Consider the following 26,065-nt stretch of genomic DNA (forward strand, 5'->3'; position numbering starts at 1 on the left):
TACCTGCTGCTGCCATGTGTTCGCTGGTTCTGATTGGCTGGAAGCCGACAAAGGGGATCTGCATAGACAGGACCAGGCCCACGATGTAGAAAGTACTGTAGGCTGAGGGGAGAACAGAGGAGAAAGATGAATGAAAGAGAGAGAGAGAGAGAGAGAGAGAGAGAGGGAGAGAGAGAGAGGGAGAGAGCAGGGGAGAAACAAAGCAATAAAGCAAAACTGAGATCACAGGTGCCTTTTGCTATGGAAACTCATTCTCCCTTCTGTCATCTCGGGGCTGTAGAGCGGTTTGCTAGGAGGTATTAACTTTACACCTATTGGTTTTCAAGGAGGCTCTGGAGAAGGAGCTAATGCAGTAAACCTTATCTAAAGTTATTCATGGGTGGGGGAATGGGAGTTGGTGAAAAAAGCCTCAGTGGGGGGGGGGGGGGGGGGTCTGGTACAAGATTTTGTTGCGGTGGAACGGAATTGTAGAACTCCCATCTTCTTAGCTGGAGGGGGAACGGGGTTGAGATTTGGAATCACATACACTAATTAGGATTTCACACTTCTGAGAGGACTGTGCGCCGTGACCCGGTGTTGACTGCCCCCAAGCAACTCGCTCTCTCATATCTCACTACTGACTGGAGAGAGAGAGAGAGAGAGAGAGAGAGAGAGAGAGAGAGAGAGAGAGAGAGAGAGAGAGAGAGAGAGAGAGAGAGAGAGAGAGAGAGAGAGAGAGAGAGAGGTGGAGGATGGGGGTTTAAAGTGCTCAGGTGTTCTCATCAGATATACTTTCATTGTCTGGAACTTTCTATGTAAGATCATGGCCAGAGGGCAGTAAACGGTCAAGGCTTCTGCACAACAACATGGCTCCTTCAGCAACCGTGCTAGCTGCTAGCCTCCTCTCGTCTGTCACGAGAAAGCGTTCTGAGGTTGACAAGCCTGCGTTTAAGCATTAATATCACAGCAGAGAGAGGAGGTGGGAGAGAAAATTACTTAAAAAAACTTAAAAGTCCCCTGTGTGGAAAAGCCTGATCCTCGTATTGTTGGAGAAATTGACTGGTGCCGGTCGGGTCAAGGCCCTCCCCCCTCATTCAAATATGGAAGTCATTTATTTTCGCGACCGCCCAGGGCGACGACTGCCCCCGCCGGATTGGGCTTCTCGGGCCGTGTGAGTAATAAGTATAATCAAGTAGAAACGAAGCCCGACGCTGGACCATGCCTCCGCACCTCAGCGGTCAATCATCCGCTCTTTCACTGGGGAGAGGCCTCGATGCCCGGCTGCTCTCCTAGCTACGGTCCTGGAATGTAAAGCGCCTTTGGACGAGCGCTCTGGCGGTTCCTACGGCGCGGTGCCTGGTGCGCGCTATAGAAAGCTAGCTAGGCTGATGGATTGATTGTAGCAAACGCTCCCTCGGACTAGACTCGCGCCGAGGCCCGTGCTCAGAGACCAAGGCGTCTTTTAAGGAGAGCGATAACGAGGTTGAACGCCGATTTCAACCCGCTGGCCAAAGTACCCGTCAGTCTATCATATACAAGCGGACTTCTAAAACGGAGATAGATATGATGTGACTCACGGGCGGCGAGGCGCGGGGCTGTTTCTAGGTGTGAGACGATGCGCCTGAGGCTCGTCTATAGAGTAGGAGGGAGAGGAACGCGTGTGTGTGTGTGAGGGCGAGAGACTAGATGTCTAGCCCGTCTACCTGAGGAGGAAGCAGAGGAGGGTGTCTGGTTGTGTACTGCGTGTGTGTGTGTGTGTGTGTGTGTGTGTGCGATCTCTCACCTATGTAGACTCTTCTGCTGTAACGCTGCATGAGCAGCAGCACGAACACATGCAGGGGAATCAGGTTGATGATGAACACGTAGCCTCCCCAGGCCGACACCTGCAAGACACACGCACACAGGCACACAGGCACATGCACGCGCGTCAGTACAGCAAACCTGCGGACCTGCCACGGAAACAAACACACTGACTTATACAGCTTCATATTAAGACCGGTGCAATCATATTTAATGCACTGTGACTGGAACGTCGATAACGTTAAAAGCTCTGTGAAATTATGCAGAGGCGTTGGGCGAGTTGGACCCGGGGGCCGTAGAAACGACTCGACTAAACCATCAGTCACGCTGCCAAACGCAGGTATCCATCTCCCCGGAACACCTGCCCTGAGGGCGCCCCTGGAGGCGCGTCTGATCCTGTTAACATGGGTCTATGGGGCCATCTGTACCCAGCCTAACACTTTCATGCATAATCAGTATGGGCTGCTGTATACGGTATATTGTGAACATCGATTCATTTGTATTTGCATACAACTGTGGCAGAGTATGACCAGTTGCTTGAAACCGTACACTCGTACACTTTTAAACGTTGACCCCCCTTGTGTCCAGCCCATCCCCCCTGTATACTGTGTATATACCCTGCACCTGAAGGAGGCGGTGCTGGCCGAAACATCGTTCTTCGTTAAAATCACTATGGGGGCTATTTAAACAGTGTGTGGACCTTTCTTCTCTGATCATGATCCTGTTAACACACACACAGCCACACCGTTAGCACAACACATTCATGAAGCGCTACAACAGTTGGTGCTGTCTAATTAGTAAAAAAAAATGCTATAGAGCTACAGTACACTAGGTATATTAACCAACATGTTCCTGTCGGAGCTGTTGAGCGTCATTATCTCTTCGTAATCGTTTTGAATGGGAGGCTCAGATGGTGTCAGCTAATTGGGGCCGTTTGCTCCGCGAGCTGAACGAATACAAAAGACGATGACTCCAATCCTGAACTAATTTCACTGCCGACGCTGTAGCAGGCAGAGAGGGAGGGAGGGAGGGAGGGAGGGAGGGAGGGAGGGAGGGAGGGAGGGAGGGAGGGAGAGAGAGAGAGAGAGATAGATAGAGGGGTAAATGAAACACAGCTCTTGCACTGTGTCATACTGATGAGGTTGACAGCCAACGACACCCCACACCCGTCTGCCTGCCTGCACCCGGGTGTCATAGAGATGATTATAGGTCTGAGTCTGAGGGGTGTGTGTGTCATTTTATCAAACGCTTCTCATTTCTACTGCTAATGACTTCCACAGTACATTATTAGTGTGTGTGTGTGTGTGTGTGTGCATGCGTGCGTGATATCGAGAAAGATTAAGCCGTATGTACTGCTCAACTCCCCTATAATTTTCAAAGGCTGCATGAGCAAAAATGCAATCTTCTGAAGGCACCAAGCCGTGTCCGGTACAAAACAGAGCCCTCTACCGCTACGACCGGCGCTCCTGTCAGACGCCAAAGAGGGCGTACGGTCCGTAGCTCTGCTTCCAGCTCCACTGGGTGCCGCGAGACAGCCACGCCTTCAGCGAAACGCAGATTTAAATGGTGGATCAATGGCTGTGTGTTTGAGCAGACGCTGCCTATTTGTGATAAGAGACCAGGCAAAACCCAGTGTGTTTCTGTGAGTCGTTTTTTCCCGGGGTAACCTTGAGAAAGGCCTCCGTATTGATTTGGCTGCCTGCTCTACTTGATATCGATAAGAGTACTATCATAGCACGCGTGTCTCCTTCACAGTACATAGCGAGGGTATTGATGTTTTCAAGTGGGAGAGAAAGTACAGTAGTCGGAACGCTTTTGTTCACGAACGAGGCTGAATGCAGTCAAGTGTTTTCAGGTCACGCGACCTCCCTGGGGATGTAGTCATATTCTATGTACCACCACGTTGGTGCTACCTGTCAACGGTGGGTACTTGGTACTTGGCACCAGAACCGCACAGAAAAACAAGGGACAAACGGAGAAGCGGAAGGTTAGCGTGCACACAAGACCAAGGTCGCCGTCTCCGGTGAGCACACAATGAAAACAACAATCATGCACTGCAGTTGAACCTGGTACCAGAGCCCGTGTGATGTTGACCGGGGGAGGGCACAGGGAGGAGATGGGGGAGGGCGGAAGGAAGGAAGGAAGGAGAGAAGGAAAGGAGAGAAGGAAAGAGGCCAGGGGAGAGAGTGCAGCAGAGGGGCTAGGGGGGAAATTACTAATTACTTCCCATCTGGACAGGGGGTTGAGGGGCTCAGATATTACCTTTATATAGATATTATCTTTAGACCCCCCCCCAAGTTCTGGAGCAGTGGAAGCAAATCAATATGGGTATACCGTAACGTATACGAAGGAAGGGGATAACGTAACGTAGGGTGGACGAGGGAGGGGGCTGGCAGGGAGGCGGGGACTCCTCTGAAAAGGACAGGTCATTCAGCGAGGCGAGCCTGCTTTGTCGCAAGCGGCCAGACCAGGGGCCCGGGGGAGGGACACCGCCAGCCAGTCAGAGACCATAGATTATTCTGTCCGTCACCCAAAAAAGAAAAGAACAGGGGGGGGGGGGGGGGGGCACCTCAAGAGTTGTGATTTTTATCGCTCTGTCGCTTCTTATAACAACCTCTGTGGGGCGCCGAGGCCTTACAAACAATCACCTGAGGCCCGGGATCTGCTGCGGCCATCTCATCCATTCTTTATGAGGGAAGATAACGTCTGAGAGGCTCCCAGGGTGCCTCTGAGGGTGTGTGTGTGTGTGGGGGGGGGGGGGGGGGGGTTGTTGTTGGTTGAGGGAGTGCTGTCAAAGAAAATATGGTGATAAAGCAGTATTTCTCTCTCTCTCCGTCTGTCTCTCAGCTGAGACGGCGGGGGTTAACAGCTTCCTCCCCCCTCCTCCCCCTCCCCCTCCTCTACTGGGCTGATTATGCCAATAGCCACTCGGGGGAATCTCTCTGTGTTTCTTCTTCCTTTTCTCCGCATTTCAAATGTCACTTCTGATTTAGCTCCGCGGCTGTAGGTCCTCCTCACTCAGCCAGGGAGGGAGGGGGGAGGGAGGGGAGACAGTGGGGCAGCTTCACACTGCACTGCACACTACGCCCACCAGAGGGCTGATATGAGAGAGAGAGAGAGAGAGAGAGAGAGAGAGAGAGAGAGAGAGAGAGAGAGGGGTGGTGGAGACTTTGCCAGCCATCTCTGCAACAGGGAGAGGCTTCAAATATCAGTGGGCCGTTAGTAAGCGAGAGGGGAGGAAGGAGAGAGAGAGAGGGAGGAGAGGGAGGAAGGACAAAGAGGGGAGGTAGCAGAGAGGGGAGTCGGGGAGGGTTGCTGGCTGTCTAGCTGCTCCAGAAGACACTAGACATGTCCATTCTGAGACGGGGCCTCATTAATCACTGGCATCACTGGGCAGAGCACCTCCTTCCGCTTCTTCAAACGTGGCTGCTGGCGCCATGCGGTTAGCGCTCAGCGAGCACATCGTATTCGGGCCGTCACCTTCCTCTCGGCTGGGGGCGGCGGCGTCCTTCTTCAAAAGTGGCTGCTGGCGCCTTGCGGTTAGCGCTCAGCGAGCACATCGTATTCGGGCCGTCACCTTCCTCTCGGCTGGTTGGCGGCGGCGTCCTAGCCGGTGGCGGGCCAGGTGGGTTTTAGCTCAGGTACGAGGAGGCGGGGCTGTGCGACGGAGGTGTGAGGAACGCGGTTTGTTCGACGCAAACACCCGTCTGGTGCCCCGGGATCGGTGGGGCGCCGTTGGCGCGTCAGGTACTGCGTCCTGCAAACTTCACTAAACGGGAACTCATCGTCGGGGACATTGATTTTTGAGTCCAAAAAAATAAAGAAAAGCTTTTCAGATCTCCGTGTAGTAGCGGCCGCTTAAGACAGAAACTGACAGTCTATCGCGCGGGATTACTGGTTCTCTCTCTGGTTGCCTGCCTGCCTGCATGCATGAATCCCTCCATCCTTCTGTTCCTCTGTCTGGAGCTCAGAAGCAGGTGCCGGCATGATCGATGGAGCTGGATTTTTGTAATCCGTTTCACTTGACATCTGTCTCAGGGCCGGCTAGTGAGATTTAACTGTGAACAGACTGGAAGCGCTTTCACAGACACACGCACGCACGCACACACACACACGCACGCACACGCGCATACATGGGCTCGGACAGTCGGTCCGGTCCATCTTCTGTTTGTATCGGTCTATGAAGCGCCCCCGACAACCGGGTTCGAGGGAGATTCATTAATAACGACGAAGGCACCGGCTAGCCGGCCCCTCCACCTTCCTCCGCTGGCTCCCTTTAGGGTCCGGAAGAGCCAGACGTCTTCATGTCATCTGGCCGTCCAATTCCCACCGCCAGAGATGAGATGGAATGCTACTGGGACTCATGAAAATCCATGCTAGTCTAGTTTGTGTGTGACTATCTGTATTTTTGTGTGTGTGTCAGGGTTGTGACTGAGGCAGCTCTCACCATGTGTGTTAGTGCGTGTGTGTGTGTGTGTGTGTCAGGGAGGCAGCTCTCACCATGTGTGTGTGTGTGTGTGTGTGTGTGTGTGTGTCAGGGAGGCAGATCTCACCATGTAGAAGTAGGAGAGGCAACAGCCGACGGTCCAGAACACCGAGCCCGTCTTCACTGCCTTCACCTGAGATAGAGGTAGAGAGAGAGAGGTGTAGAGAGAGAGGGGTAGAGAGAGAGGGGGAGGTAGAAAGAGAGATAGACGGAGACAAAGGGAGAGACAGAGAGAGAGAGAGAGCGGAGAACAAAGGGAAACAGAAAAAAAGAGGAACAGGTTTCATTTCGAACAGGATTAAATAAACATCAAAGTCGAGTCTCCCATGCTTCACTTCACCTCCCCTTTCAAAGCCGCAGTCATAAAACAAGACGACGTGCAGAATTTTTGATCTGTTGTCAGGATGCCCTGCCCCGGGCGAACCCAACAGTTGCTCCGCTAATCGTCCGTTAAGCCTTTTAATTACCCCCGCTAACCAGCCAGGGACAGCTGGCGGTACCGGGTAGGAAGAGACGGCCTGACGGACGCTGTGCCTGCTGGGGTACCTCGCCTCACGGCTCCTCTGGTGAAACCATGTGAGAGGGCGCCTTCGACAGGCAGCCGCCCCCGCGGCTCAGAGGGCCTGGGAGCGTGGCGACAGGCGGTCGTCGGGGGGACGGTGGGCGGTTAAATCGAACGGCGTGTAAGGGACATGCCGTGCCTCACCGGTGGAGGGGTTGATTGACTCGCCAGCCCCGCGGCGCAAACCTCTATCTCGCGGTAATGGATCGATCTCCCCTCCTACTATTAACACACACCGCCCCCCACACAAAAACACTTCAGCAAGACACACACATTTTCCTCTCTTCTCCAATAATGTCTCTCTCAACCTTCCCTCGTACGACAGTATCAACATTATTCACCTCATATTGAAAAGGCACCTCTTGACGTTGTTACCGGTACACTCGGGAGGCAGACAGAAGATGTAGGCCACTGCGGAAAGCACTGTGCTACTGGTACTGCTCTCCTCACAAACAAGTGCCAACGTTGCGCCAGTCAATGCTACTTACTGCTCTCCTCTCAGAAGTCTTAACCTGTCTGATCTTATAATATTCGTAATTCTGCGAATCAGACCACTGGCTGCCAGGAGCCTGACTGCCGGCCTCTGCCTCATCCAGCTCCTCAGCCTCCCTCTCCCCATCCTCATCCCCCACCTCTTCCCCACTAGACTCGTTGTCCGGCGTCACAGTACTTGTTAGCCCCTTCTTGGCCAAAGCACCTCCCCTAGGGACTGAAATCTTCCTCTTCAAAACGGAAGCCTTAGGGGGGGCCCCCCCAACTCCATCAAGCCCTCGTCGTCACCAACCTCTGGCGCCCCCGCACCTGTCCCATCACCCTTGAATGCCTCAGTCTGCCCCTCGCCCATCTGTTCACCCTGCTTGGATACCCCAGTCTTGCCCATATCACCTGATGTACCAGTCTGCACCTCCTCTACCTGCCTCTCCTGATCTGCATTTGACTTGAGGGCTTCCCCCCTCTGCTTAGCTGCCTCAGCTCTGCCCGCAGCTGAAGCCCTCGTCTGCACCCCTCCCACCTGCTCAACTGGATGGGCCGTGATCTCACTCTGTCTGGACGGCCCTGCCTCCACATTCATATCTAGGCCCTGCTCCGTTCTTGTTTCACGACCCTGCTCGCTCCTAGGCCCTGACTGCATCCTTTCCCCCGTTTCCCGCAGCGTTCCCTCAGCAGAGGAAACCTTCCCAGGGCAGGCCCACACCAAATGACCTTCCCCCCCACACCCAAAACACTTCACCGGGTAAGGCGCGCACTATATGAAGACTAGTTCTTGGCGCGGCGGACCCGGGTTCGATTCCCGGCTCGGGTCCTGTGCCGCATGTCCTCCCCTCTCTCTCTCCCACGTTTCCTGTCTCTCTACACTGTCCTATACCATTAATGCTGAAAAGCCCTAAAAAATATCTTTAAAAAAACGTCCACCTTTACCTTAAACACCACATTAAAATCTCCGTCCTTTTTATTCAGAATCATAAACACCTGCCTTCTTCTGGTCGGCTGTGCGCAAAACGCACTTCCCAAAACAACAACTATCCGCACACCAACCACTGTAACAAAGCCGAACAGTTACCACACATGCAAACGAAAAAGATAAAGCGAGACGACAGATAGAAATCACTCACTCAAGCTCTCACACGTCCGCTCTCCACACACGTCCAGATTGATAGAGAGAGAGAGAGAGAGAGAGACTGGCGGCTATGCTTGTGTGTGTGTGAGACATGGTGCGGCAGTGTTAAAAAGGGCAGCTCTCCAGGTTGTAAGAGGATTCAATTATAGATTAGGGAGGGGATGAGGGGGGCCCCTCACAGGGAGATTAAGCGACCACAGTTGAATGCATTATTAGCAGATAAAATTAAGGAGCAGGATAATGAAGATAGGAAGAAGCTCAGGAGAGGAGAGGACAGAGGAGAGGAAAGGAGGAGACGCCACCACTGAGAGGATGGGGTAGAGAGAGAGAGAGAGAGAGAGAGAGAGAGAGAGAGAGAAAGAATGAAGAGAGAACGCGAGAGAGGGAGACAAAGCACTCCAACACAAAAGTAGGTAAATGAGACTGATAATGGAGAGCAGTGATGTGTAGCTGGAATGATTGTTTTTTCGGGGGTCTTGCCAAAATGGAACGGCAAGTGCGATTGACAGCGTGCGTGCGTGCGTGTGTGATGACCGCCGACGGGAAACAACTGAAACACCTGGAAATGCGCTGTTCTGAGAGGCGCACGCACGCACACACACACTCGTCCAAGCGGCATAATGAGGAGCCTTTAGGAGACTGCAGGGGTAAACAGCTGCTCCTTCAGCCAGCCATAATGCATCTTGAGAATACCAAAGTGGTGGTGGTGGTGATGATGATGATGATGATGATGAAAGAGAGGAAAACTTCACCCGAGAAAAACACCTTGCATGCAAACACACTCCGGAGGAAGTCTCTACAGAATTACACGACAGATCGCAGCCCGTATTATTATTAACACCGCATAAGTTCTTCAGTTTCTCTGGGAAGGGATTTAGCATTGACTGATTATCAAATGTAGCATATTAGTCGACTTGTGAACTGCATTGCTACTGTACCTTGAACCTGGTTAAACCACAGGACGAACAGCGGTGGTAGGGAACCTGCTGGGTCTCACACGCGCACACACAAACGCACACAAACACACACGCTTCTGAGTGTCACACACAGGTCAGCAGCTTGTGGCCGTGTGAGGAGTGGCATTGTATCAGCTCAGCTCCAGTCACATGAAGCACATTCACTCACGCAAACACGCGAGCACACACGACGATCTAGACACAGACACGAGGTCTTCTGCGCGTTCTGCCAGGAGTAACAACGAGCCTGGCCAGGCGGAGAGGCCGCATCGACCTCATCAACATCACCAGCACCCGTGTGTCCTCGAGCTCAGGTTGAAAAGGAGGGCAAACGGGGGGAGAGAGAGAGAGAGGGAGAGAGGGACAGAGCGAGAGGGAGTGAGAGAAAAAGAGAGAGAGGGGGGTGAAAGATAAGAAATAGCCTATACTGCTCCCTGTCTGGTCATGATGATCAGTGTTCCTATTCTCAACAGCCTTGAGGGTGACTTACAAGGAGCGTCTGGGGAGATTATTAGCCAGTCTGAAGAGGGGGGGTAGCGGGCAGAGGTACCCTCCCCAAGTAACACTAATGGGGGGGGGGGGAGAAGCCGGACGCCCCCTGTCAAGGTCGCCTCAGATAACGAGAGGAAATGAATGCGGGCGAATGCAAAATCTGCCCCATTTACACCACACACACACACCAATCTCATCCCCTGTGTGCGTGCGCGTTTGTGTATACATTTAGCGTATGTGCGTGCACATGCATGTGAGGCATGCCCCCCCCCCACGAGACGTCAGGGGGGGCGGGATGTTCAGCGGGACTGCCGGGGGCGAAGGCGGAAGACGAGCGAGGGTGAAGAGGCGAGGTTCCTGATGGGGTTGTGCCGTTACCTTGAAACCCTCCTCTTACATTCAACAGACCCGTTCCCCGGGCGCAAAATACGTTTCCCCTCATCTTTGGTGACGGCTCCTCCAGGCGAGGCCCGTTCATACGACAAAGCGCTTATGGGCGGCTCCGTGTCAAGGTGAGGCTGTTTTTGTTCTGTTCGGTGTGGGGACGTTTGCGGAACAGTGAAGAAAGATGAAAAGCCCCACAGATGAAAAGGAACCCAGCGTTCCACATCTAAGAAATACGTTCTATTTAATCTCCTTTGATACGCAGTGAACGCGTGTAATTTCGATAGAACGTAGGCCCGACGCGCTTGCGAGCACAAGCGCAGCCGAACTGGAGAGACGGGTTCCGCTGTCACATTCCCCGAGGTGGTGGATGATTTCCACGAATACAAAAGGTAGTTGGGCGTGTGTGTGCGGGTGTGCGTGCGCGTGTGTGCGTTTCAATACTCACCCAGAGGTAGTAAGTGAACTGCAGGGCGAAGATGGCGATGCCCTCGTTGTCGAAGGAGCCCGCCACGGAACGCGAGATGTAGCCGGGGACGATGGCGATGAAGCAGGCGGCCAGGAGGCCCGCCCCCTGGTTCCACAGCTCGCGCGTCAGCAGGAAGGTGGAGATGGAGGTCAGGCCGCTGAAGACCGGCGCCAGGAACACGCACACGTCTCGGATGTGCACGGTGATGTGGAGGAGGTTGAGGACATAGTGGATGAGGCCGGCCGTGACCATCAACCCTGGATACACCTGGACACACGGAGGGAGGACAGAGAGGGAGATACAGAGAGAGAGAGAGAGAGGTAGGGAGAGAAAGAGGGGTAGAGTAGAGAGAGAGAAACAGAGAGAGAGAGAGAGGTAGGGAGAGAAAGAGAGGTAGAGTAGAGAGAGAGAAACAGAGAGAGAGAGAGAGAGAGAGAGAGAGAAAGAGAGGTAGAGTAGAGAGAGAGAGAGAGAGAGAGAGAGGTAGGGAGAGAAAGAGGGGTAGAGTAGAGAGAGAGAAACAGAGAGAGAGAGAGAGGTAGGGAGAGAAAGAGAGGTAGAGTAGAGAGAGAAACAGAGAGAGAGAGAGAGAGGTAGGGAGAGAAAGAGAGGTAGAGTAGAGAGAGAGAAACAGAGGTAAAGAGGGAGAGGTAGAAAAAGAGAGAGAGAATCAGTAGTGGAACAAATATAAACCCATGGCATATAGGCTAATGCAAATGACTACGGTAGCGGTGGTCAGTGTGACTCGTACGCGAGCTGCACTGTCACCCAGCTACACAGGACAGCTGGGTGACAGTCCGAGGCAGGCGGGGTTCACACTGAGCTCCGCTTGTCCGGGGAGACGAGACCTTTGACTACAGCTCTGAATTGCCACTTGGCAGACGGGCAGTCTTCAGAGCCTAGTTTAAGTATCCAAGCGGCACGCAGGTAGTACTACCCCCCTCGACAATACACGACTCCGGCCGGCTCCAACGAGGCCCGCGGGCCAGGGCTGTCACAGCGGGCGGGGCGTGGTCCACCGTGCTCCTCGCATCTCTAATTAGACGGAGGCCGGGAGGGATAAACTCCCATCAAGCGGAGTCTCCCCCCCCCCTCTCCCACCACACCGGGCCCAGAACAACAGAGCCCCCCCCTCTGCCTCCCACCTCTCCCTCCCCCCCTCTCCCTGCCCCCCTCACATAGCTCAACAGTTTGGCCCTACGGCTTCAGACAGAAGCTGGTGCCATTTCTGCGCTGTAACAAAGGGCTGGTTTATTGGCTTGACAAAGCTCTAGTGTTAAGGGAACATCACATCAATTCAGCGCTGGATTCTTATCGATGGCTGAGGAGAGAGGGAGTGCGGTCGGTGGCGGTTCTCCGCACCACCGAGGAGGAGGAGGAGGAGGGCGCAGCGCTAACGGGCACCCGCTGTCACATTAACGCATCCGCTCGTCTGTCTTCAGAGCGGTGTGTGACCCACCGAGACGCGCGTTGTCGTACACAATTAATGAGGCCGGTCGTCTCATCAACCACAGCCTAAATAAGGAGGAGGGAGGGAGAGGAGGAGGGCTGGAAGGAGGGGGGGGGGGGGGTGTCGGAGGTGGAGATAGGAAGATTGCAGTGAAGACAGTGGGCAGCCTGGGAGAGGAGGGGGGGGGGCGAGGTACAAGCCAATCTCAAACGGCATCTCTTTAGGCCCTCGGGCGGGAGAGGGAAGTGACACGCCGCCACTCGGGATATTACCCGAGAAGTGAAACGTGTGATACAGTCAGACCCACCAGCTGAGAGAAAAATAACTCGTCCCATCTCGCAGCTGCCCCGCGATATAGCAGGCGGGGTCACTTGTACCGTCCCTCTCGGTACAGGTGGGGGGGGGGGGGGGGGGGGGGGGGGCTTTTACCCCGCTGTCTGAACGCCATCTAGTGTACATGGGGAGTTCTAGGGAATAGGGGGTTCTAGGGGATTGTCCCCCGGGGGAAAAGTACAGTGGGCTTTTCTGGTGGGAAAGCAGCTATTGTGTGCTCGCTGCAGGGACGCCGACGCCAGGAGCTCTGGGAGAACACAGGCTGCTCATTCACCACCGCGCTCAGTCTGGGATGTCTACAGTCTAGTCGTGCTGACTGACTGCACTGCACTGACAGTCCAGTTAACAACAATGGAGTGATTCAGAGAATTACAGTAAGGCGAGACTTGGAGTTCAGGGCCAGTTAGGTTTTTTCTCTCCTCTCCGTGCAGCTGTCAAAGTAAACGTCAACTTTAATACAGGTAACACTACACGATGAAAGCGAGATTAAGAAGGGATGTCTCAAGATTTTGCTGAAACGTTGCGGTCATCCTTATGCTGGGAGAGTAAAAACTGAAGGCTGCCTCTCCATGTCTCTTGGTCCTGGCTCCAGGAACCCTTGAAGGTTCAGTGCCAGAGAGGATCTCAGGAACCTACTTGGTGTATAACGTAAAAGCATGTCTGATATGTATTCAGGTGCATGACCATGGAGTGCTTCATAAACTAATAAAATAATCTTAAAATCTATTCTAAAACTGACCGGTAACCACAACTGGCTTCATGAAATTCTAATGCACCATACCGCATCACATGAACAGCTGGAACAATTAGCTCAGTCACAGCACAAGACTCAGGGTCATAGGCTCGGGCCCCATGTCGGGCGCAGCTAAACACTTCTTCAAATGGTACCCGTGTCATGTACATACAGGCGCATCCGCAAAAATTTGAATATTGTGAAAAAGTTCATTATTTTCCATAATTTAATTAAAAAAGTGAAACCTTCATGTATTCTAGATCCATTACACAAAGTAAAATATTTCAAGCCTTTTTTGTTTTAATCTTTGATTGTCAGTCTGTTCATTTATAAACTCAATACTTGGTCGGGGCTCCTTTCGCAGCACAAATTACTGCATCAACGTGGAGCGTGGCATGGAGGCAATCGGCCTTGAAATATTTAACTTCATGTGTAAGGAATCTAATATGAAAGCTTCACTTTTTGAATTAAATTACAGAAATAATGAGCTTTCCACAATATTCACATTTTCTGAGATGCACCTGTATTACAAATAAACTATAAAATCATAAATTGATGGTTATTATTATAATACAGTAGCCCTCCTCGCTAACATACAGTAACCTGATGCTAATCAGAATGTATAAACAGCTGCCTAGTCCTTGTGATAAACGTGACAGCCTGCCGCAGCAGGCCACTGACAAGACAGCATCGCTCGTATCTGCCGGGTGATCGGAACCTGCATCTCCCCTCGCTTTGCATAGATTTGCATGTTGGCATACATTTGCATCCCGTCTTCCGCCGACCCACCCACCCACCCGCTGTCTCAACTGGCTCCTTCTTCCACTGCTGGACATGACCGGCCATCTGGCTACTGACACCCTCATCACTAGCAGAGGTGCAAACAGATCACAGGTGAAAAAGGTGACAAACATACAAACTCATACATACACTGATCAAACAAATGACCTATTTTGGATTAAAAACGGTTATTTTCACCTAAAGGTGACAAGTATGCACCCCTGACTAGGTTAGAATAGAATAGAATATTAAATATAATATAGAATTCTCCTTAAGAATATAAGAATAATCTTTACTTGGCTAAATCGGTGGTCAGTAGGCCGTGCTGCTTCGCAGAGTAACGCTAGCTGGATTATTATGTTTGTTTTGTTATACTGTATTAATACAGTATATTAATCTCCCAAGGGGGGTTGGTCGTCTGCTCTTCTATCTCAAGGATCAGTTGAGTCGAGCAAAGGTTCAGCCAGCATGACCAACTGTTGTGAGCTAGCCTCGCGGTTAAGTGCCTTGCTCAAGTGCTCAACAGTGGGCAATGTCTGATGGGAACTCAGCCAGCAGCCATCGATTGCCACTTACATTCACAGGTTCAAGAAGACTATTTGCCACCGACGGCTGCTAGAACGATGCGCCAAAATACCACTCGCCTTCTACTCTCAACACACCTTTTAGTGCGTACAGTAACAATGTTGACCATGTGGCCAATTCAGACTGTCTGACTCTGAACTATTCAGTGTTCCCCTCCAACTCCAGTGTGCGGTTTTGGAGAGTGCAGCCTCACTAGAGGAGGACCATGGGAGAGGGAGAGCTGGAGCTACACAGGGAGAGAGAGGTTTCCAGGTCCTTTAAGCCCGGGCTGACTTCCTGGTCGGTTCGCCAACATGCTGGTTGATGTGCTGGTCAGCCGACTTGCTGGTTGGCTGACTGTCTCAAATGGCTGGCAGACCGGTTGGCTGGGGAGAGCCTGGACCTTCACACCATTGGTTAAAATGATTACAACACACGAGGCAGGGCGCGGGGGGGGGGTTGGAGATGGGGCAGGCAGAGGTATAACAAAGATAGGGTGTGAGAAAGAGAGAGTGAGAAAGAGATAGAGTGAGAGCGAGCGAGCGAGAAAGAGAGAGAGAGAGAAAGCAAAACAGAGTTGTACTTCACTCACAGTGCTATTCACCAAACACCCTCAAGCAGATGAGGGCAGAGGAGAGGGGGATAGAGGGATGGGAGGAAACGGGGATAAATCCAGTGGAATCGGCAGGTAGTGAAAAAGGTACCGATCTCACAACAGCCGCCCCGGTCGGAGAACAGCATATGGCATCGGAAGGGAATCAGTCAAGTGGACGACGGCCCGGCGTTTGTTTTCTGAGTGCGACTAAGACGGAGGGCCACGGGGCACCGGTGGGGGGGGCTTATGAATGGCCGCCATCCCCGGTGCTGCCTTATCTGACTCCTCACAGTTCACACAAACACGCACAGGGGAGGCCTGGGGCATGCAGCTCCGGGCATTCTTCAGACGAGTGACTAAAGAAGTTGTTCACTCAAAATACACACATTACATACAGAGCGTAATTTTTTTACCTTGACTACAGTTGACCCCCCCTCCAACCACATGCAAAAACAGCTTTTTTGTGCTACAGACTGATGGATTTTAAGAGATTAGCATATAACATATATGGGTCAAAGACTTGACGCTTGTTTTTTTTGTGTACCTTTGGTTAAGTTTAAATTTTTTAGGTTAAAATTTTTAAAATAAACTTAAAGATTACTTGCATACATTCTTTTCTGACAACCTGCCCTAAAAAGTTGTGGTTTTAATTCATTTTGAGAGAATTAGAGTAAAAATGGCAAAAAAGTGTTAATAAAAGAAGTGTAACTATATTGTTCTGGATATTATAAATAATCTGGGGAATCATGTCAGTCAGGTCAATTTACATAAGTGTCTAGATGGTGTAACCACCATATAAGGAGTTTTTTTTTTTTTTACAAGACAATTTTGGTGGGAAATGTAGAGAAGGACCCCTCTATGCTCTTCATGGTTGCATGTCAAGGTTAGTAACTCTTCTTCTCTTGATAGTTTGACATTTTAGGGTATGGTCAGGTATGAGTCGGTTTACATGTCAAATAGTGTACAGTGTAAAATGGTGCAACCAGTGAAAAACATTGATTATTGATCTTTATCATAAAAACAAGTATTTACTTTAAAAAGTATGTTTGAAAGTAGCTAGGTCAACTAGCTAGCTTTCATGGGTGTCCATGTAAATGCCTGACAAATTTGATTTTTAATGTAAATATCAAATGGTGTAACCAGTTACACCATTTGACTCAGATATGACTCCTATTATAAGTCTTTCTGTTTGATGCTATTTTAGGCAAGGACCAATATTTTATGATGCAGCACAAGGACAACTAGCCATCTTAAGAAGAAATGTTTAGTTTATTAGTCAGTTTTATTTATTTTCAAAAAAGGTATTCTTTCGAGAAAAGGGGAATTGTAATTTACATCATAACTATTTGGCCAGACATTCTATGTTGTGTTGAGACTCAGAGATGGCCTGCCTAATACTGTAAGTCAGATACTTGTCTGTCATTTCATCATTAATACAATATAATAAATGTGGTAAATGTGGATGGTAACACCAATTGACACTTGGTTGTGTCAAATGGTGGAACCAGTGTTTGTTCATGAAAAAATGAAATTATACAGGGATATTAATTATATTCCTATCCTAGCTAAGCATTATATTCTACTGTAGTGTAACATGTTTTTAGCCATTTTGACATACATTTCCATAGATTATAACAAAAACCAAGGTGTTTTCAGCATACCATATGACCCGCTCGATGTCGCCAAAACTGGTGAAATATTCAACATTTGAGATCACCCTGACAAAATCTATTCTTAGGTAACATGTTGCAATTGATTATTATTATGAGTACACCTACATACACTCTAGGTTGATAAAATATTGAATATTTACCACTTTTCTCTGGTTACACCACTTGACATTTTCAGGCGCATTTGCTCTTACTATTTGAAAAAAAAACTTGCAAATGTAATTTCAAATGACATAAAACAAGCATAAATACAAAATCCACATAACACACCTAATGCAAGCTTTTAAAACAGTATTTCCCCAAAATGTTTTGGTCATCTTTCCCACCCTTATTTGTCAATGACCCATATGTGTGTCCTGTAGTTTCCAAAGGGTAGCCAACCCTGGATGGATAATTATAGCCGTTTTGCCAACCGGGCCTAGCAGAAGGGTCATGCTAAGGGGTCAACTTTGGGAATGCAGACTAGGAGAGACGCCTAATCTCAACGTCTAATTTATTTAGAAAGAAGGCCCTCCTGAAAGTCGTAAATTCATTAATGGTTGAAGTCTAGGGGGTTGCGTCATACATGTAAGGTGCCACAACTGAGGCACGAGTGTTCTAGAACCTTAAAGTCTAGCACAAGTACACTGTGAATATCAAGTAATGCCGGGCTCACACTACAGGATATTTCAAATCCTAACCAATTTCGAAATCGGGTTACATCACGCACATAAGGAGTATCTTAACAGATATTCTTCTTGCGCATCTCAAACAAGCACACACAGCAAGATTTTAAAATAACGGCTCAGCACACACTACAGGATCTTATCGTGCCCGAGGGAGCAACGAACCACTGGTCTCGCCGTCTCACTTGTAAAGTCGGGACGTAATAATCTTAAATATCAAACATGTTTGATATTATCGGGGCCGCCCCGATGGGTCTGCGAGCCGATCGGGAGGTATAAGATTGGATCTGTAAACCCCTCACATTACAAGATAATCTGGGCCGATCATCGGCCCCGACCAACGTTCCAGACCAGATTTCTCCTCCGATTGTCAGGAGGGGTGAATCAGGGATAAATCGGCCCAAAAATCCTGTAGTCTGAGCCCGGCATAAGGGTCATCTTGGCCCCCTAGCTCCATTAATCAGAACCCTAGCTGATACAATACTAATACGCAGGCAGGAAAACAGTATTTATGAGGCATTTTGTATTTGGAGAAATACAATAAATCTGTGTTTTCCGCGGTCCAAATCCCATGTTGGACATTCTTCATTGCAAGAAGACCAGACAAATGTGGTTATTAGCTGAGCGATGCTGCAAGTTTATTGAACTTTAAAACAACGCAGACTAACAGACAAGGAACATCAAAGAAAAATGGCAAAAGCGGAGAGTATTTTTTGGCAATAACCCAATAGCTAAAGTTTTGTTTGCACTGCTTGGAATTTGTGTGAACTATCCCTTAAAGTATGTGTTAAACTTACTGTGCCGCCAACGATCCTCCCCAAGGGGTACCACGACCTCTCGTCGAACCAGTTGAGGAACTCATAGAAGCCGTTGGTGGTGAGGTGGTGGGTGGATCTGTAGTTGAACCTGAGGGAGGAGGGGGGGAAGCTGGTTAGAACAACAAGCCAACAGGCTAGCTAAACAAACAATCCACTATAACAGCTCTATAAAGTTCATCATGCAAACTTTCTGCTGAAGCCAACACGGCACAGGTCAACTGGAGGTCCAACCAGAGGCTTATTAAAAAACATTCTTTAAGAAAACAACATTCTCTCAGCCTGCTCTTGCACAGCATTTTACACAAGACTAGGTGAAAACCCAATAAGGACCATGCATGTGTATGCAAAATTGTGGGCAATATGCATAAATCTGCATAACTTCAGCCGGCTAACCAATGGTGTAACCAGTTGGTACAGTACAGCAGAGACGGGGTCAGTCAGTCAGCCAGTCAAAGACATTACAGGGCTGTTGCGGTCCAGCCAAAAACACTGGCAAGTGGCACCCCTTAAAGTGACAACGACAAGGAGGTCATTAAATAATTAAAATGCATATCCCTTCTCTCAGAACTGGCCTGGATTCCCGCCAACATGCAACAGTGGTTCTGGACCGTAGTCAAGCTGCAAAACAAAGAGAGAAGCTGACACTGGGAAGACAAGAGAGAAGCTGACACTGGGAAGACAACTGCCAGCAGGAGTGAAGAGGCAGAGAGCGTCCGGCACACTTCCCTCGGCTTCCTGCCTCATTAAGGGCGCACTGCTTTAGGCTCCTGGGTGGAACGTCCATAAAGCAGCAGGCGCGGCGGGAAGACAATCGTTGGCATAATGCTCCGCCGCAGACGGTACAAATGAAGGACAATTACCTGCTCTACTCGACACCAGAGATGAGCAGCACAGCCTGGCCTTCTAGAGCTAACGATCCTCCGTTTGGTAGAGAATGTCTCAGAAGACACCGTAGCCATGTTTACACACATATTACACTTGCGTATGGCTGCTGTGAGGGGACAAATCGTACACATAAAAGGAAAAAAGCAGCAGCCTTGTTTCTCAGTTGCACAAGACTTAGGTTAGGCTAGTTTAACTCTACCACTGCAGTGGAGGAAGGACTTCCAAACAAGACACAAAGTCCGTCAAACGTTTCCTAGGAAAGTACAGCAAACATAAATTTGGACATTGAAACAGAATTCATCGTTTTGGCTCTGTACACCACCACAATGGATTTGAAATAAAACAATTAAGATGATCTTTAAGTGCAGACTTTCAATGTTAATTTGAGGGTATTAACATCAAACTGGTGAATGGAGTAGGAATTACAAACAATTGTAAACGTGCCCCCCCCCCCTTTTTTAGGGGACCAAAAGTATTTGGACAATTGGCTGCTCAGCTGTTCCATGGCCAAGTGTGTAATTCCCTCGTTATTTCATTCACAAGGAGCAGGTAAAAGGTCCAGAGTTAATTTCAAGTGTGGTACTTGCATTTGGAATATGTTGCTGTCAACTCTCTATATGAAATCCAAAGAGCTGTCACTATCAGTGAAGCAAGCCATCATAAGGTTGAAAAATCAAAACAAACCAATCAAAGAGATAGCAAAAAAATAGGTGTGGCCAAATCAACTGTTTAGTAAATTCTTAAAAAGAAAAAACGCACTGGTGGGCTCGGCAAACCCAAAAGACCAAGAACAAAAAAACAACCAAAGAACAATTATTTCCCTGGTGAAGAAAGATCCATTCACAACAGTTGGCCAGATCAAGAACACTCCCCAGGAGGAAGGTGTATCAGTGTCAAAGTCAACAATCAAGAGAATACTTCACCAGAGTAAATACAAACGGTTCACCATAAGACGTAAACCATCGGTGAGCTTAAAAAACAGGAAGACCAGATTAGAGTTTGCCAAAACACATCTCAAAAAAGCCTATAAAATTCTGGAGCCACAATCTATGGACAGATGAGACAAAGATGAACTTGTACCAGAATGATGGGAAGAGAAGAGTATGGAGAAGGGAAGGAACTGCTCATGATCCAAAGCATACAGGTACCACCTCATCAGTGAAACATGATGGTGGTAGTGTTATGGTGTGGGCATGTATGGCTGCCAATGGAACTGGTTCCCTTCATTGATGATGTGAATGCTGACAAAAGAAGCAGGATTAATTCTTTAGTGTTTCAGGCAATATTATCTGCTCATATTCAGCCAATAGTGTGGACATGTGGCCTAAAGGTAGCAAAAGTTGTGTGGTTTCAAACAAAACCGTATTAACATAGCCTTAAGAGTCTCGTCATTGTTGAGGAGTCAAACTTTGATGAAAGACTAGTGGTAATTAAGACATTCTGGCTTTCCATTTGCTCAGGCTGTAACACTATAGTAGCAACGAAAATAATACTAGATGAAAGTTCTACCACATTGCTTTGGGCTATGAGGAAATCACTTTGTAACCAGCATGACGGAAAAACTTAAGATGCTTAGTGATACATTGTAATAGGTTAAACAAAGATGTCAAGCCTGGTGATGCGGAGGCAGCACACTGTCATTGAGCTGCTGGAGTGTGCTGTGTGTGAGACACCAGCAGGACACTCTCTCCAAACTGGCTGGCATGTGGTACAGCACATTAATCATCTCAGCTTATCAAGGGCCAAATTCCTTCAATAAAACACACCACGGGCCAGAATGGGGAACTTAGTTAAGAAAGTTAAGAAAATGCCTGGAGTATCACTTTCTGCTCATGAGAAAAACATTCACACATTTGCTGGTTTCTTTGTTAACGCGACAAGGGATATGTTGTAAAGCGGAAGTGGAGAAGCAGCGTTCAGTTTTTATGCTCCACATATCTGGAACAAATTTCCAGAAAACTGCAGGTCTGCTGCAACTCTCAGTTCTTTTAAATCAAGACTGAAGACTTTTCACTGGCCAGGGGGGGACACACCCAGGCCTTGTCTGAGAACCGGTGACTTTCCATTGTTCCATTGTCTGTGCAGAAACCTATTTGATATTTACCGCCCTTTCCAATATCACATCTGAACTCTTGCATTGTTGATGACGTCCGCCATTAGTGATGACGTGTAATGATGAGTTAGCCAACCGGATCTTAGAAACATCATATCCGGGCAAACCATTGAGTGTAAGGGCGCACAAAACAAACTGACCTCACTTCTTCTCGGTTGAAACACTTTTCTGTGTTTTATTCTCAAGTCCAATTGCAATTGTATGTTTTGGCAAATAAACCAGATTGAACCTTTTTGAGCGAACCTCAGCAAATCATTTTACTTTTGATAGTTACATCAAATTTATTCCATTACACCTAGCCCTAATGATACTGTACTGCTCGTTTTGCTGTGCAACATATCAACTGCTGCATTAGCTAGCTAACGTTAGTTGGTCACGAGAGACAGTCCCAGTCAGCTAATATTATCATAGCTTTAGATGATACAGTAAGTTTGCTCGCTGCGATTTAATACGTTGATTCACCGACACCTGTCAACACAACAGAAACATTAGATAATTAGTAGCCTAGTAGCTGTACCTAGCAGGCTAGAGATAGTCCTCCAAATCATTATACAGCTCATTTGGTTTATGATGCACAGCAGCAGATCCACCACAAGAGTGCTCTTTTCACATGAGCTGCGCACATCGTCACCAAGTTTATTCACTTGTATGCACTGCACTGTAAAGCAAGGCTGATATTTTGTCATGAATCTTACTCTCTTTCAGCCATCAATGCTGATATATATATATTTTTTTTTTTTTTTTAAGTTGTCCGTGCTGTGATCTACCAAGGCTGATATTTGGTTAAGCGCTGAACCATCAATGCTGATATTTTGTTGCGAAAAACGTTACCCTTCAGAGTCGGGTAGCTTCAAAACGTACACGCCAAATGAAAAATCTACCCGCATTTAGTGCTTGGCGGATGTTAATTTCGAACCCTGGACGTGAGGCTCTCAACATCCGCAGGCTCCACTCAGTAGGCACTCATTGCTCAGCGGATGCTGAGACGTTAAAATAGACCGTTGCCTTTACACTCAAGGAGACAATGAGTGATTAAGGGCACTCCATTTCAAAAGGTAGTGTGGGACCTGGGTTTTGGTGAAACATCCTGCCAGAAAAAAAGATGGTTGCAGCCAGGCAAGACTGCTGGCAGAAAATGTGCTGTCCACCAAATAGTGTGAAGAGGGCCACTGTTGCTGCCTCACTTTCAAGAAGAAAAATATGGAGCGTGTTCCTGCCATGGGTCATCCATAATTCACCAACTGACACGTCAGGCACACAGTATGCGCTCTCTCTCTCTCCCTTGTTCTCATTCTGAGGGGGGAGTTGGGGGGTGGGTGGGTAAGGCACTCTCAAATCTCCTCATACTGCAGGGCTCATCATTAACAAGCTGGTTCTTTCACAGGGAGGAAGGCTGGACTGTTTCTCTGTTTGGCTCCTCAGGCGTCCAGATCACATAACCTGGGCTCAGCGGTGGGTCTGGAGACCTGACACCTATTCTGCTTGACTGGCCAGCTGAAACACACACACGGTACTCTGACTGACCAGTCCGCCCCGCTTAACTCCACTTCACCTTCCTCCTCAACTATCAGACCGTGGAGAGAGAGAGATGGCATACTTTTCAGAGTAGGTCAGACAGCAGCCAGGTATATTAACGTGAGAGACCCAGCAGACGCCCAGAGCTCCTGGATGCAAAACCTGGGCCCTCTACCAGAAAGCCCTGTCCATTGTTCTCCAGCTGTCAAAGCACAGAGGCGGAAATAAAGGAAACTACATAAAGCACTCTGAAATAACTGTCCGCCCTCCTGCTATATTCTCAAAAATCCCATTTTCCAATGATCTCATGGACAGCAGAGTGTTTTATTCTTGTGCTTGAATAGAGAGGAGAATGTGGTCTGCCAAGCACAATAGCAATTTAATACATAACTGCCGATTAAGTCCTGGATGACGGAACGCTGCAGCCGGGGTAGCACCATCAACCAGCCTGCTGCCAGTGAGCAGGTGAGCTTCCAGCACGGACCTCGGGAGGACCACTGAAAATCTGTCTTGGCTCTGAAAGGAGTAAAATTAGGAAGGTGCAGGCATCTACTCCGGGGCATATTTTCTCCGCTTCGGAGTAAATCAGCAGCAGCACTTGAGATCACCTGAGAATGTTCACAGGCATCACAATTAATTTTGATCAAACCCCAGAAGCTAGTTTCCTACTGTTACAGAGCCCAAGGCAGAACAGGGAAAGGGGCTCCTTCCTGGTCTACTGGCCAGAAAAAACTCCTGACCACATAATGAAATGCATCACTTGTTGTCTAACGTCTCTCTTGAGCGGCTTTGGTAGAAGTCCAAGTGGACTTCCTGTTCCTGGAGTACTCTTGCGACCCTGACTATTTAACCTCTGCGTTCACTCTTAAGCGTGAGCGCTTAAGGGACTTGAGGGAATTAACCAGGTAGTGGGACAAATAAAACTAAAACTAAAAGGCCTGAGGCGCATGAGGCCTGTCACAGGCCCAATACATCCCACATGGCCCAATACAACATCTAACCAAACTGTACTAGTGAAGACAGGAAAACTGAAATGCTGTTCAAGGACACAGAAGTGGTAAACAAAACAAGCACTGACAGGTTCAAAGCAGACATTTTTGTGCACTCTGCGACCTTTTGAAGTTAGCCAGTCAAAATAAATACCGCTGATTTGCCTTTGGCTGCTGGGAGTCCAGCTTTTTACTGCAGCTTTATTAAGTCAAAGTCAATGTTTTCGAGCTTGGTTGAGGCCGTGGAACAAATCTACAGAAGAATCAACCTGGTGATTATTAGAGCAAACAGTCCCTCAGGGTCCAGCCTGTCTGGAGGTCTGCAAGTCATCTACCTGGCTTTGTTTGCTCCCTGCTGCCTTCACAGCCTCCAGTGGCAGATTCATCAACCTTCTGGAGGAGGAAATGAAAAGTCATGAATCAGACCAGGGATGTCTAACACTGGCTGCGGTTACATGATGTCTTTTCATTCGGAATGAAATAATCAGAATGAAATCACTCAGAATGAAAGTTTTTTCCTGCGAGTTTACATGGGAAATAGTCATTCCGAATGAGGGTTTACATGGGAGACACTTTCAATCGCATTTATTTGGGTCCGCGTAAGGTTGGGGCTGGGAAGGCTTCTGATTGGACAGGGGTTTACGTTTACAGGTAGAAAACACTGTAGTCCTCGTTCCGGATAGCAGCAAGAAGGTTGACCACATTATTAGTGCCTTTTTCTGACTAATTTGCTTCTGTTCGTGAAGCAGCAGTACGACCAAAACCTTTTACTGCTTAGGCCTCCCCTTCGTCTGTTGAGGAGGAGAAGGGATTGTGACAGGACCTGCTAACGGTAGACCTGCATTTACCACTCATCTCGGGGGCATCACTGTACATCCCCCCCCCCCCCCCGAGGTAGGCTAAACACTCAGAGCAGCAGTATTGTATATTATCTTATTTTATTTATTGTATGTCATATTTCTGTACATGTTATTTTTGTACTCAGGGCATTGCTCTCAATTGTCTTCCTTGATTAAATAAAGGTCTCAATCAATCAATCAACACATTATTTTCTTTCCATTTAGGCCATTGTAGAAAATATAACTACAAAAGTGTAATTGCATCAAGGTCGTATGCACACATTATACATAAAAAATAATCAACATTTTTAACAAATTGATATACAGTAAGTTGCATAGAACAAGGGACAGATCCATCTTCTCGCGCGCTATACGTAATCGCGCCAGAAGGGCAAGGAAACGAGTTTGCGCAGAAAGACCGAAATACATTTTAATATGATTAAAGGAGTGCGACCCGACCCTGGATAAGCGGATGAAGATGATGATGATGATGATTAAAGGAGTAGTAAATGGAAAATGCATGTTTAGCCCTGTTTTAAGCTTACTTATGATCATATACAATGGTTCAGATCAAAACGTTGACAAAACTAGCACTTTTGAGAAAGTCTGATAATTGCTCTGCCACCGTTTTGGTCATACAATGGATGTGGGTGGGCACCGTGAAAAATCATTCAAAAAACATTTTAAACTCTCAATTTCAAAGACAAGAAACTCACCGAGGTGTTAGTTGGCGTTCTGACATATAATTCGTCATAAAGTAAGATTCGAGTTCATCTGGAAAGGCTTTTTTAAATATTTGGCATATAACTATATAGTCGCAGCACATACGTGTGTAAACCTCCGCTTGAACTGATTCCGATCTCGCGCAATGCCTTGAAGTAGTTCCGCTTCCTGAATCCCCTCTGCAGATTGATCTACACATCTACAACGGTCGCTTCAATATAAGTCAATGGATTTCATTAAATGATCAACAAAACCCTACAGGATTCATACTTTGCGGCAAATTTGATGTCAGAACACCAATGGACACCAATTACCCCCTCGGTGAGCTTCTTGTCTTTGAAATCGAGAGTTAAACATGTTTTTGAAAGATTTTTCACGGTGCCCACCCACATCCATTGTATGACCAAAACGGTGGTAGAGCAATTATCAGACTTTCTCAAAAGTGCTAGTTTTGTCAACGTTTTGATCTGAACCATTGTATATGATCATAAGTAACCTTAAAACAGGGCTAAACGTGCATTTTCCTTTTACTACTCCTTTAAGGGGGAGACTACAGTTTAATGATTTTTTTTCCTTTAAAGATATCCTCATGATTTTTTACCAGTTTAATCTTCACATCAAGAGAAATATTTTTTGTATTACACTTT

The 26,065-nt window shown here is 48.3% G+C and overlaps 1 protein-coding gene across 1 annotated transcript in view; it reads right to left on the minus strand.

Annotated features, from left to right (window-relative positions):
• Positions 1-26,065, minus strand: part of LOC311323419 (dolichyl-diphosphooligosaccharide--protein glycosyltransferase subunit STT3B) — a 70,005-nt gene that overhangs the window by 15,820 nt on the left and 28,120 nt on the right. Inside the window, exons 2-6 of the mRNA XM_084455643.1 lie at positions 18,334-18,442; positions 10,726-11,013; positions 6,333-6,398; positions 1,763-1,862; positions 4-102 (exon numbers count right to left, since the gene is read on the minus strand). Of these exons, the coding sequence (XP_084311769.1) occupies positions 4-102; positions 1,763-1,862; positions 6,333-6,398; positions 10,726-11,013; positions 18,334-18,442 (662 nt within the window). The remainder of the gene's footprint in view (positions 1-3; positions 103-1,762; positions 1,863-6,332; positions 6,399-10,725; positions 11,014-18,333; positions 18,443-26,065) is intronic.

This window comes from Borostomias antarcticus (genome assembly GCF_949987555.1).
Source record: "Borostomias antarcticus genome assembly, chromosome: 21".
In the NCBI taxonomy this organism is placed as follows: domain Eukaryota; kingdom Metazoa; phylum Chordata; class Actinopteri; order Stomiiformes; family Stomiidae; genus Borostomias; species Borostomias antarcticus.